The sequence below is a fragment of the Diadema antillarum genome, unplaced genomic scaffold (genome assembly GCF_040938485.1).
Source record: "Diadema antillarum isolate AM-2024a unplaced genomic scaffold, OU_Dant_1.0 seq00000250_RagTag, whole genome shotgun sequence".
NCBI lineage: Eukaryota > Metazoa > Echinodermata > Echinoidea > Diadematoida > Diadematidae > Diadema > Diadema antillarum.
This window is the reverse complement of record NW_027271294.1, coordinates 124429-138858: the sequence shown is the minus strand read 5'-3', so window position 1 is coordinate 138858 and position 14430 is coordinate 124429. Positions and strand designations below refer to the sequence as shown.

At 39.9% G+C, this 14430-nt stretch overlaps 1 protein-coding gene across 1 annotated transcript; it reads left to right on the top strand.

The window, feature by feature from the left end:
- The first annotated feature begins 3332 nt into the window (after positions 1-3332).
- Positions 3333-13403, top strand: LOC139729695 (sn-1-specific diacylglycerol lipase ABHD11-like). Its single transcript, XM_071640625.1, is given in 6 exon segments — positions 3333-3466; positions 6179-6329; positions 7309-7485; positions 8553-8741; positions 9545-9729; positions 13262-13403. Coding segments are annotated over 6 exon segments (978 nt in total).
- Positions 13404-14430: the final 1027 nt, after the last annotated feature.

Sequence of the window (14430 nt, the reverse complement as noted above, 5' to 3'; positions counted from 1 at the left end):
TACGAATTTCTGAACTTGTGTCTATATGCCTCTGGCACCAACTCATAAGCATTCAACACTGCTTTCTTGACTGTAGCATAGTCACGTGATTGCTCTTCAGAGAGAGATGAGTACACATCAGCTGCTTTGCCGACAAACACACTTTGAAGGAGCATGGGCCAAAATTCCTGTGGCCATTTCAAACTGTTAGCCACCTTCTCAAATGACACAAAGTATGCATCAACTCTGTTTTCTTCAAACTTTGGCACCAATCGAATGTTCTTGGCCAAATCAAATTCAGGGGGAGCCCTTTCACGATTTCCAACAGTCTGTGCATGAGTCAATTCCATCTTACGCAACTTCATTTGCTGCTCCATTTCGAATTTCCTCATTTCCATTTCTCTTTGTTCTCTTTCCCTCTCTCTTTCTATTTCTAATCTCATCTTCTCTTTCTTCATTTCCATTTCCATTTTAGCGAGCTCAAGCCTTGTTTGATCAGACATTTGAGCTTGATCTGAAGTGTGAATTTCTTCTTTGAGCTCCATGTGACCAGCTACTAAGTCAAGAATATCTGCCTTTCTTACACCTTGTGGAACATCTATATTCAAATGCTGTGCAACAGCGGTCAAATCACATTTGCGTAACCTTTGCAAATCTCTGAGGGACAAATCTGTCCTCTGAACAAATGCCTGAACATCCATTGTACTGATTGACATTGTCACAATGTATTACACACAATATACACTTATACAACCAACTCAACCGGTATTTTGTCTGTACCAATATTCTGGATTCCGGAACGTTCCAAATTCTAAGTTTTGGCTTAAATTCAGTTCTCGGACACAAGCCCCCAATTTTGTTACGACCAAAATCACTCTGAGAATGATCGCACAAAAGAAACAATCAACTGATGTTCAGGCGGTTTATTAACAGTGATATTGTGGGTACAGACTGGTAATCGGTTTCACATCAGTACAATAATGATCAATAGAAATAAATATAAGTCAGTAATGGGATCACTTACGTACGCATTACACGCAATATCCCTGGAAATGTCCAAATACGATGCTCGATGCACAAACGAATGATCCGCGATGCACCGATGAATGATTCCTCTGACGTAACTCCAGAGGCACAGTTTACGATAGTCCACGGTATAAATCCGGGGTAAAATCCACGATATACATCCACGGCGAAACGTTCAGAGTCCAAATGTTGTGACGACCACGTCCAGTTGATGCGTTGAATGATGATTCACTTAATATTGTCCAGCTAGGAATCCAGCCCGTCACAGCTTTTCCGTAGCAATGTCCATTGACATAAAGATGGTGTCTATCCCCAATGAAGGCAAATTAATTATCTGCAGGCAAAATGTCTCCCAGGCCTTATCTCCACAAACATAACAGGTCAGCAGGTAACACAGGACTGACTATAACAAGTCACTTCAGAGCCAGAAGTGACGTAACTCTCAGAGCAGAGGTGTTGGGTACTCTGCCTACTGCAGAATTTCTCTGGCTTATATACTATCCATTCACCCCCTTCTAGCACATTCTATAACTCTCTCCAACCTACTAGCCAGTCTAAGTTCCAGGAAACTTGGATGACTCACTGCCTAACTATGTACAAAACATCATTGCCAAGAATAACTACCAATCACATTGGGCTACAGGGACAGTGCCTCACTCAGCCAAATATGTTAGCACTTCCCAGAACTTTCTGGAATGGGTGAAATCATTCTAGATTGAGTGAGCTATAATGTATTTCCTGCTACATGCATGTACTGTATAGCTACATTGTATACCACCTAGAAAATTCTCCACTTATCTGGTCAGCCTGTATGTACTATATCTATACCACATAGAATGTTCTCCATTAATCTGGTCAACCTGTGTACATACACATTAAAACAACCATGCATACAGTACATCATACATGTACATAACTACTAGTGTGTACATTTGTGACAATTAAATACAGTATATCTTAGAAAATATCCCTCAGTTTCACCATAGTAAATTTCATTTCCCCAAGGCAGATAATCCCGCAATTCATATCGCGGGCTCAGATTGGTGACATGCATCTTACGTGCTGAAGTCATGGTGACAAACGCAGGGGACATTTTTTACTGTGCGGCGGTGCATGCCCAAAACCGACCGCCTCTTCTCCGTGCTGATAAAGCATGTAAATCTAGTGAATGACAAAGACCTGTTAAACATCAATTTTCTTTATAAACTAATGAGGATTATCTTAATAGTTTTTCTTCCTGTTTTCTCCTGTTTAATATTTTCCTAGTACCTGTACCCTCATTTCTTGATTTTATATATATGTTCAAATATTCCAGCCTATTGCGCCGTTCCATGCCTACTTTCTATTTTACCCTGAAGAAAGCTATTTGGCAATATGATCAGTCTGCAAATATATAGGTGGTCCATGAGTAGTAGACTTACCATACTACTTAAACAATTAAGGTTCAGTCGGAAAGTGCTATATTATTTTTTATTTATTCCGCTTTCAGTCACAAATATCAAAATTACAGTATTCAAAATCAAAACACACAATGGAGAGTTATTGGTGCACCAGGTTGGGCAGCCCGGGTCTGGTAAGAGCCAACTAAATGACTTGGGCCCTCAGGCCATCCTCCCCAACCCACCTGGTGCACCCAAAACAGTACCAATACATTAATATCACAGTTTACAATATAAAAGGTGCAATTTTCATTAAGAGGCATAAATTTGAAGAAAAAAAATCTAAAATCTAAACAACTGTTTCTTTGTCAGTGTCAAATAAAGATATGTATAACTTCCAATCTTTCCAACTCTATTCAAATATCAGATGTCATTTTCTACATAAGAATTCATTCATTCATTCATTCATTCATTTATTAATGGTTTAAAAGACAACTACCATGGCAGCCCACAGGCCTGATTGAAATATGGGAAATGTCCAGATTTCTTCCTGAATATTTACAATTCATTGTCCTGATGCCTGTGGAAAATGTGATGACTGTTTGTGTTGGTAACAAGCATTTCATTTCAAGAGGAAATGGTTATAGTGTTATAGTGTTAATTGTGCTAATCTGTGGGTATATCAATATCCTGGCTGTACTTGATACTGCAGTCCAGCATAATTATTTAGTCTGAATGTATCAAACATTGTAAATGGCCCTCCTCCCATACCAGTACTTTGGAAATCTATCAAATGGAATGTATTACCCCAATCCCCATTTACTTGTAAATGTTGGAGCTGAAAGACTAGGTATTCCATTGCCTCCTTGTTCTACAGACAGACTGTCAGGCCCCTTCAATTGGCTCCAATCTTCACACCACTTCATCAGCTGATTACAGTAACTCGTCATGAGTGCCGTGCTCGTGAGGCAGCTGAATCAAGTTCTTCAGCCAATACAAGTCGGGAGCTGCCAGTGCCCATGCCATCATACCAGGCATTCTACACTGGCATTGCAGAGTCACAGACGCCTCTCTTTATCAAGGTTGGACCACTGTCTTATAATAATTTGAGCATTGATGTACAAAGAAACTAGAAATGTCGCTATGGCAACTGGTATGCCTCCGCCAGAATGCATGCTTCTCCTAATAGGTCTATAGTACATGTGGACAATGTGTGATGACGTATTGACAGTTTCACATAATTGGCAGAATATCAAAATAAGATGTTTGTCACAAATGTGTTGAATGTTCACCTTCCTTGACCTAGGTTTAATTGGATGAATGGGAGAACATGTATTTGGGGGTTTGAAGAATTTTACTTGGCTTTGACTCTTTTTAAGTTCATGCATTGAGTAATTTTCAAGGTATGGAGAAAAAGTGCATTTTCTGTATGGAATAGTAAATTGTTACCATTTTCACCTGGCCCTTGACCCTTGACCTTTGACCCTATGTCCCTAAAATTCATAAGAGAATCACTGTCGGGCAGAACATGCATAAATATGTACTAAGTTTCAAGATAACTTGAGCCACTTCCAAGATATGGATGAAGAAGTAAAGTTCAGCACTTTCACTTGATCTTTGACCTTTTTGGCAAAAAAAAAAAAAAAAATGCCCTAGATAGTCACTGCCAGTCAGTACATGCCTATAATTGATACACATGTACTATGTTCCATGAAGATACCTTGAAGTATTTCCAAGATATGGAGAAAAAAGTGAAATTTTAACATTTTCATTTGACCTTTGACCTCATGACCCGAAGCTCTCACCAGAGATTAATTGGGTAGTACTGTACATGTATACACTAAGTTTCAAGAAAATATCTTCAAGCATTGCATAGATATGGGGGAAATAGTGAAAATTTTGAGCATATGACCTTGACCTTTTGATCTTTGACCTTGAGCATGTGCACCCAATAGTTGATAGGCAAAACTTCATCCCCTCACACACAATACAAGTTTCATTACGATACCTCAAAAGGTTTTTTAGATACGCTCTCCACAAAATTGATTACGGACGGACGGCAGGACGGACAACCCGAAAACATAATGCCTCCAGCACCACTTTGTGGCGGAGGCATTAAAAAATACTGAATATATGTACTTTTTACTTCACATCTAAATAGCTTAGAGTGTTCTTCTTTTCTAATTTTAAGTTGGATTTTTTTAATGTTTAAAGTTTTACATACCATTGTTCCAGAAAATAAAAGAAATTACAAAGACGTCAATGCCATACTGTAATCTGACCTTTAGTATCTCTTTAACATGATCAGTCCTCTCCTATATACTGGAGTAATGGATTGTCATTCTTACGCATCATGCACCTTTAATTATACCCCCGCAACACATAGTGTGAAAGGGGTATATAGGAATCACCATGATGTTGGTCGGGCGGGTGGTTGGGCGGTCGGGCGGGCGGGCGGTCGGTCGGTCGGTCGGTCGGTCTGTTGCAAAATCTTGCGTCGCGAACTCCTCCTACAGTTTTGAAGCAATTTAAATGAAACTTAGGGTAAATGATGATATTGAGGTATAGATGTGCAAGACATGTTTTTTGTGTTTGTCGGACAATGTGTTGCCATGGTAACCATAATTTTACCAAAACCTTGTGGATTGAATAACTTCCATAGTATTTAAGCAATCAATTTCAAAATTGGTATCTATGATGATCTATAGGTGTAGTTATGCAAGACACTCTTTGTGTTTGTACTTGACAAAGCGTTGCCATGGTAACCGCATGTTTTTTTTGAAATCTTATGGAGTGAAGAACTTCCACAGTTTTGAAGCAATTGAAATCAAATTTGGTAGGCATTATGGCCTTGAGGCATAGATGTGGAACACATAATTTTTGTGTTTGTCGGACAAAGCATTGCCATGGTAACCATAATTTTACCAAAACCTTGTGGATGGAATAACTTCCACATCATTCAAGCAATTAAGGTCAAATTTAGTAGGTATGATGATCGGGAGGTGTAGTTATGCAAGACACCAATGTGTTAATATTAGAAAAATGTGTTGCCATGGTAACCACTCATTTTTGTATCAAATTGAACCATTTAATCTATGAAGGTGAAATTTGGTGTGTATGATGCTCTTTAAGTGTAGTGTTGCAAAATGTCCTTTGTATTTGTATTGGACAGTGCGTTGCCATGGTAACCACATGTTGCTGTTTTTTTTAATCCTGTGGAGTGAACTTCTTCCACAGTTTTCAAGCAATTGAAACCAAATTTGGTAGGCATTATGGTCCTGAGGTATAGATGTGGAACACATAATTTTTGTGTTTGTCACACAAACCATTGCCATGGTAACCACAATTTTACCAAAACCTTGCAGATCGAATAACTTTTCCATCATTCAAGCAATTAAAGTCAAATTCAGTATGTATCATGATCTAGAAGTGTAGTTTTGCAAGACACCAATGTGTTAGTTTAAGGAAAATGTGTTGCCATGGTAACCACTCATTTTTGTATCAAAATAAACCATTTAAGCTATGAAGGTCAAATTTGGTGTGTATGATGGTCTTTAAGTGTAGTGATGCTGGGGGAAAGCATGTTTCCATTTGCTGTAAGTTTTATACTCAGTGTCAACTCTGTAATTGTACAGTAAACTAAAATTATTCTGTTTCCAATTCTACAAATGCACAAACTTGGTATTAACGTCATTTCCCTCATGACATCACATGCTATAAAGCAACACTAGGGGCGGGGGTATTAATCACCTTCAGTGATAATTCTAGTTCATCCTGTTCTTCTTTTCCCTTAGGACCAGTGTGAGGTTATCATATGACGTCTTTGAATCTAAGCAGCTGAATGAGGGTGCAGCTCTTCCCATTGTTATTCTCCATGGCGTTCTTGGATCCAAGAAGAACTGGGAGTCTTTGGCAAAAAGAATGGCAACAGAGTTATCCAGAAGGGTATGGTTTGGATACACTGAATGCCTAGATTGTAACATAGTTTTGAATACGTTGTCAGGGGTACCAGGTATTTTGGTTGCATGTTATGTTCTATTGCTTGATGGATGTGCTAGTTTGTATTACAAAAGTTATTCCAGTTATAACACTAATACATCCATTGGTAAACATTGGGCAGGTTGTTAGTGTCTTTCATTCATCTATCTCAAGTTAGTTGATAAATCAAAAGAGAGAGGTAGAGATAAGTCCCAAATCTGATGCCATTTTTAATGTACACCACTACATGAAGATGGGTACAGGTATATGCTCAAAGTAAATATACATTTAATTTATTTCTTTTTGTGGAAGAGAATGTGAACAACAGTAATTATGATACATCTCAAATGATTTTTACTCCCAAATATTGTTTTCCTCTTCTTTTCAAAACTTGACAAGACTGTAAAACTTTATCACTAGTGTGTCTGTCAGTGTTAACTTTAAGATATTTTTTTATTGAAATTGATATTAGTGTTTACAAGTAAATACATGTATGTAGAACTGTACATGACAAGTGTGTAAATTGCACATTATTCTTTAGCTTACCCAACCAGCCATTTGTTCATGTAGTGGATTGTTGAATGGAAGGCATGCCATCTACTTTAAGTTAACAGTACCCCTGCTGCAGTGGATTCTTAGCATGAGGGGAGTTACGTAGGTACGTTGGGAACTTGAGTATGAGTATTTAGCACAGGAACAAAACACTTGGCCAAGTGGTGGATAGCATATTCAGTCCTAATATAATCAGTCTAATGCGTTAAGTGAACAGCCATTTGACTTCCATAACAGAAATACCTAAATGCAGTTGATGTATAATTAAACAGAACATTTTATCCTGTTGTGCCTGAGATGATGTAATTCCTCATCGGGAAGGGTTGAAGCATGACAAGCCCCATTCCCATGCGGAATTTCTGAAGTTTGCAAATGTTATCGTATGTTTGTGCAGGTTGTGACTGTGGATGCCCGTAACCATGGTCAGAGTGAACACTCTCCCGTTATGAGCTACGAGGCCATGGCAGATGACGTTGACCAGCTCCTGAGGTGTCAACTTGGGACTGACCGGTGTGATCTGCTTGGGCACAGCATGGGTGGTCGAACAGGAATTAGTCTGGCACTGTCACGGGTGTGTTCCCTGCCTACACTTCAAATATAATATTCATCAAAGCTGCCATCAACTATGTGACACCTGCATATTTTTTCTCTCTCTTAAATTGGAAACAGTTGCATCATTGACTTGTTTAATTTTATTGTGTTTGTTGAAATACTCTAAAGATTATGTTGATTATAGATTGCCAATTTTGTTATGCACATTTTTGTTCAAATGTATGTTTTGCTAGTTAATGTATGCTTTTCGTGGAAAAATTGCAGAAGTGAAATCAAATTGGACTGAAACTCTCCTACATGCTTGAACATTGGGTGGCATTTTACTGTATTGACAAATACAGTGGAGGTGTCGTGGCTGAGTGGATAAGAGCGCTCGTCTGTGAATGACATGAGCGTGGTATGATGGGTTCGAGCCCATGCCAAGCCCGACACGTTTGCTCTTCAGCAAGGCACTTTATCCACATTGCTGCTCTCCACCCAGGAGTATAAATGGGTACCCGGTAGGATGAGAAAGCTTATGTTGGTTGATCAGCATGTGCGCGCCTGTAAAATGGCTGCGACTGGCTGGAATGCTCCCCAGGGAGTGGAGAATGAGCACTGTTTAGTGCTGGTTGGAAATCATGTATCCAGTGACCAGGGTAATAATAGTCTGTAAAGCGCATTGAGACACTTAAGTGTGAAATGCGCTATATAAAAACCAGCTATTATTATTTATTATTATATAAAAAGTCACTTTACAGTGTGCATAGATGTTTTTAAATAGATTGGTTTACCATATTTAATAGATACCTGGTACTGTGCCTATACCGTTATACGCTGTGCGAAGTTTATTGATGCATATCACATAGCTCACCTGAGGTTTACCTCAGTCATGGCTGACATGAAAATAGCCAATAATTGTGCAAAATATTGCAATAATGGAATGTAATTTAGATCAAAGGATGTCCCTTGACAGGTAAGTGAGAAATATCCATGCATGAGTGAATAGGCCTGCCCATCATTATGGCATTACTTACACAATATAACTAAGAAGCAGTCGTTTATTCTTGAAGGTAATCATAAGCAGCAATTCTGTATACTTTACAGCCAAATCTAATCAACAAGCTCATTGTGGTCGATGTTACTCACAATGCCCCACCTCAGTCCGTCAGTGATACGTCCCAAACGATGGAATTTATCCAGCTGATGAAGGACGTGCCACTTGGCCATCTTGGTTCGCAGACACTCTCAAAAGCCAAGAGGGAGGTGGGCAAGCAGATGGCCGAGGCAGTTCCGGTATGTTTAAGCTTTGTGTCCATACTTCCAATATGGGTTCTTGGGGTGGGAGATTGTTATCTTCACATGATCTTCTGTGTGCCTGCATACAATGCAGTCGACCTGACGTACACAGTCTACACAATGTGGCTTATTGGATCTCTGGGTGCAGTATTATGAGGGTGATGTCAAAGCATGCCATAGGGAAATATGGTGTTGTGAGGAAAAGGAAATGTTAATATTTAATATATTATGTTAATTAAATGTTGCTACTTGTACTCAGAGCTTACTGTAGGTGTTCTCACCCTACTTTTTATAGATTTTCTTCATGTTATTCATGGTTTATCATCTTTGAGTGATCACCCTTTCAGGAAGCATATTGCCAAATTTTCTTGTTTTTTCCCCCAAATATACAGTATACAAGTGATGCACAGGACAGAGTGGATCAGTGAGAATTGGATGCATGAGTTTAACTTTGGAACAGTTTAAACCCAAGACGGCAGCGAGTGGGTTTTATCCAATTCTCAGTGATTCACGAAACAGGCCTGTGCATCATTCGTTTTATAGGATGGGCCCGTAAATTCGTGAAGTTCAACCTTTTTTCCCTATCATGCATCCAGTACATCTACAACACCGTACAAGGCTTGAGCCATGTGTTTGGATTTTACCAGATGCATGGCTTAGTGGGGATCAGTAAGAATCAGTGCATGATAGTTGACCAATTAGATTGCAGAGGTTCTAAAGCCCATTTTGTAATACTAGTAACTACAATAAGTTGACACCTCTTGTTCATACAATGTATGTCTTCCACTGTCAATCGTCAGGATGACATGCTTCGTGCATTCTTCCTGACCAACCTGACCAAGGAGGATGGGGAGGTCAAGTGGAGGGTCAACCTGGATGCCCTCATGGCTAACTGGACTCACCTGACACATCTGCAGGTTCCACTGGGAGCTCAGTTTACTGGGGAAACACTCTTTGTCAGCGGTGAAAACTCCAACTATGTGAGGTGAGTGCTCACATGAACACAACTCAATTGTATAGATGTGACTGTGCATCACAAAACCAACAAAAAGTTGCATGCCCTGATTTACGTGAGGACTCATAAGATGTAAATGGGTCAACCTACTTAATCTGTGGTTTTTCATATTTTCTGAAAGAGCAATTCTTCTTCTACTTATTATACCCCCGCCAAACAAAGTTTGAAGGGGGTATATAGGAATCAGCGGACGGTCGGGCGGTCGGTCGGGCGGTCGGGCGGTCGGGCGGGCGGTCGGGCGGTCGGTCGGGCGGTCGAGCGGTCGGGTGATCGGTCCGTTGCAAATCTTGCATTGCGAACTACTTCCTCAGTTTTCAACCGATTCCCATAAAACTTGGCACAGATGTGTGCCTTGGGTTGTAGATGTGCAAGACGTATTTTTTGACAGTACCCAAAAGTACGTTGCCATGGTAACGGCATATTATGGGCAAAAATGGGTACAAATCTTGCGTCGCGAACTCCTCCCACAGTTTTTGATCAATTTTTATGAAATTAGGTACAGATGTTCATCTGAATATGTTAATGTGCAAGACACATATTTCCGCAGTGGCAAAAAGTGCGTTGCCATGGTAACGGCATGTTATTGGTAAAATATAGGGCAAAATGCTTCATGGCAAAACTGCTTCATCAGTGTTCTTCCAATTCTCATGGAATTCATATTGAATGTTTGTCTTAGGATATAGGTCAGCATGACACATTTCTTGACAGTGACAAAAAGTATGTTGCCATGGTAACAGCTCACATATTATGAGCCAAAATGATGGAAAATTTTGTGTTGCAAACTACTTCCTCAGTTTTTGCCCAATTTCCATGAAACTTGGTACAGATGTGTGCCTTTGGTTGTAGATGTGCAAGACGCATTTTTTGACAGTACCCGAAAGTACGTTGCCATGGTAACGGCATATTAATGGCAGAAGATCAAGGAAAGATCTTGCGGATTTTTAAACTACTTCCTCAGTTTTTTGACTAAAGCTTATGAAATGTGGCACACACCTTGATCTTGGTGGGAAGATGTGGAAGACATATTTTTCGGACGTGTCGGAAGCTGCGTTGCCATGGTAACGGCATATAAATGGCAGAAGATCAAGGAAAGATCTTGCGGATTGAACTACTTCCTCTATATTCGACTGAAGCTCATGAAATGTGGCACACACATTGGTCTTGGTGGGAAGATGTGCAAGACATATTTTTTGGACGTGTCGGAAGCTGCGTTGCCATGGTAGCGGCATATTAATGGCGGAAGATCAAGGAAAGATCTTGTGGATTGAACTACTTCCTCAGTTTTTGACAAAAGCTTATGAAATGTGGCACACACAATAGTCTTGGTGGGAAGATGTGCAAGACATATTTTTCGGACGTGTCGGAAGCTGCGTTGCCATGGTAACGGCATTTAAATGGCAGAAGATCAAGGAAAGATCATTCCTTGGGTAAGACTGTCGTCACGGGGCGGGGGTATTAATCACCTTAAGTGATATTTCTAGTTTCTAAAGTTTGAGATCATAAAATGAAAGAAAAAATGTGTTTTGTAACAGTTTTTCTAGAACACTTTTTTAAGGAATTGAGTGATTAGGTATCTTAGAGGCCCCCTTTCATTATTAAAATCCTGTTACGCACTTTTACTCTAATAAGTTTTGTAAGGATGATGCCACTGCTTTGAAAGTTGGTACGAGCAATGTATAGAATTTTTTGCTTAAGCATGGTCAATTGGGCCGAATGCATAAACGCTAGCAATTGCTTGTGCTAGCCTTTTACTCGAATCTGTATGTATAAAAACAAGCAATTGCTTGCGAGCAGAAGCTTTTGCTAGCAAGCACAAGCAATTGCTTGCTGCCCGCAAGCAATTGCTTAGAGACCAAGCATTTGCTTAAAAACATATGCATAAAACATACCATTTGCTAGTTCTTGCTAGCAATTGCTTTCGATTTTCCAAGCTCTGTAAAATGAGCTTGAGCTTTTGCTTAACCGGAACGTTCCCTTTCAAGTATCATTTTCGTATTTATGAAAGAAAGACCACACTTGTGAAGGAGTGGTATAAATCTACAAGAAATTACTCATGAGTAGTGTAAGAAACTTTTTCATTTCAACAACGGGAATGTCCAGTGGTTAGCACGCAAAATGTGATGAAAAACAGGTAGGATGTCTGACTTCGGTGGAGAGCGAGGAGACCTCTCTCCACGTGCGATCTGGCAGATCCGGGCTGCTGTAAGCTGCAGTGATGGGAATCAGCCAGTAATACGTGTGTGTGTGTATAGATATGTGTGTATGTGTCTGTGTGTGCATTTCATAGCTCTTCTGCTATGTCAGGAAATGTTTCCACACACACATGCCCTTTCAAATACATGCTGCCACAAGCTGCCACACTCGCCTTTGTTCTTGTGTTCGCACAGGCGTGACGTCCCTTTTATTGAAAACGCAAGCAATTGCTTGTCCGGGACAAGCAAAAGGTATTGGCATAAGCAAAAGATTATGCATATGGATTTAAGCAATTGCTTGAGCTAGACCTTTTGCTAGACGAGCTTGTGCATTTGCTTGAAGCAATTGCTTACAAGCAATTGCTTGTTTTATGCATTCGGCCCAATGTCAGCTTAGTCTGATAATCCCTTCATTGTTACTGCTAGGGTGCTAAACATCCTGTTTGTTTTTGTTTTATTTTCTTTCTTTTTTTGTCCCATTTATTGCACAGCTAGCATGGCATGGTATTATCATTATACAGTAAGTGCTTGAATAGACCCTATACTTCAGGGCCTCATTTCTCGAGACACACTTTTCTCAAGTCTGTGCTTTCTTTCCAATATTTAGATAGGTTAGGAGAGTCCACTTGAATTGAGTTATATATAATTTTAAAGCTTAAAGGTAGGGAATCCCATTTGCATGCCTTAAATGAAGAGTTGTGTAAATACAGTGGTAAGTTGAAGAGAGTATCATTTTAGAAACTCCCATAAAGTATTGAAAGTGGAAGGTAACATTTAGTACACTTTTTTGACCGTTAGATTTTGAATTGAATTTTTTTCGGGGCTCACCGTAAATTCCAGTACATTACTAGGCTACCTTTGCAGACCCATGCACTGCATGCGTGTCCATCATGTATATTTTGTGGAGAAAGTTCATCAAAAACTTACAAACATTTCAGTATACATTCTTGCCACACACTCTATATGTTATTACATCAGCTCTTATACTTTTAGATTTGTGTTTATAGATACAAAATACAGAAGACTGCAAGAAAAATGCTTAAGTGTGGCTGACACACAGAACTACTGAGTAGTTGAGTTTTGTGCATTATTCAAATTGTAGATAACTGTTGACTTCCAAATTTCTCAGCAGTGGCCTAAACAAGTCCCCTGAGGCTCATATCTAATGTTATGCTGCATTTTGGGAGGTCTGTAAAAGGTATCCCCTACCTTTAAAGTCTATTCTTTTAGAATTGCCAGTGCATTTATTTACATACAACACTTTTCACCTAGCTCACCTATCTGTTTTTCCTTTTCTCTCCCCACCACAGATCAGAAGACCACCCTGGGATTCGGGCTATTTTTCCAAATGTCTCATTTTCAGTCATAGAGGGCGCCGGACACTGGGTGCATTCGGAGAAACCGGCAGAGTTCTTATGAGTAGTGTTGCAGTTTCTTGCCAAAACGTCATGACATCATCATGGCTCGACAGCATAATGTCCAACATTGTGTCTAGGCTAAACATTGACCTCAATATTATTATGTCTCATATATATGGTAATAATTATAGGGAGCAGGTAGAAGGTTTTGTATTGACTTTGGCATCCTATTAGTTATATACATGTTTTATGCAATATGGTGAATGGCACAAAGTATATTTGATAGATATCTCATAGTTTATGACGCAGCTGAAAAGCAATAGGACTTCTCAAGGTGTTGCTAGGCAAAGTTGTGAAGAAAACAGCTACATGTACATGTAAATCGCTGTTGGCATGGCTGGTGGAACCGTTGGGGCTGTTGGGGGTCGGACCCCCACACTTTTTGTGCACCATACAAAGGAATGCATAAGGTGTCATCACTTTGGGCCCCCCTTACTTTTTGTCTCGCCCACCGGAGGTGAAGGCGAGACTAAGGGATCCAAATGGCGTCTGTCCGTCGTCCGTCCGTCGTCCGTCGTCCGTCCGTCGTCCGTCACAAATGTTAAAGTTTACCTGCAAGACTCTCTTATGATGCATAACTTGGCAACTGTTACAGCAATGGCAGCCACACTTGGGTGATAGAAGCACTAGGGGTATCTTCATGTTATGGTGTTGTCAGAGGTCATGTGATGAGGTCAAAGGTCATTTGAGGTCATATATTAAAGGGTATGTGCAAGACCCTCTTTTCTATGTTAAAGTTTACCTGCAAGACTCTCTTTTGACAAATAACTTCACATAAGTTGCTTGGATTACAACCTAACTTGGGTCATAGATGCACTGGGGGTACCTTCATGTTATGGTGCCGTTGGAGGTCACAGGATAGGGTCAAAGGTCATTTGAGGTCATACGTTAAAGTTTACTTGCAAGACTCTCTTATCACTCGTAACTCAACACATGTTGCTACAATAGCAATCAAACTTGGGTGATGGATGCACTGGGGTACCTTCATGCTATGGTGCCGTAAGAGGTCACATGATAAGGTCAAAGGTCATTTGAGGTCATACGTTAAAGTTTACTTGCAA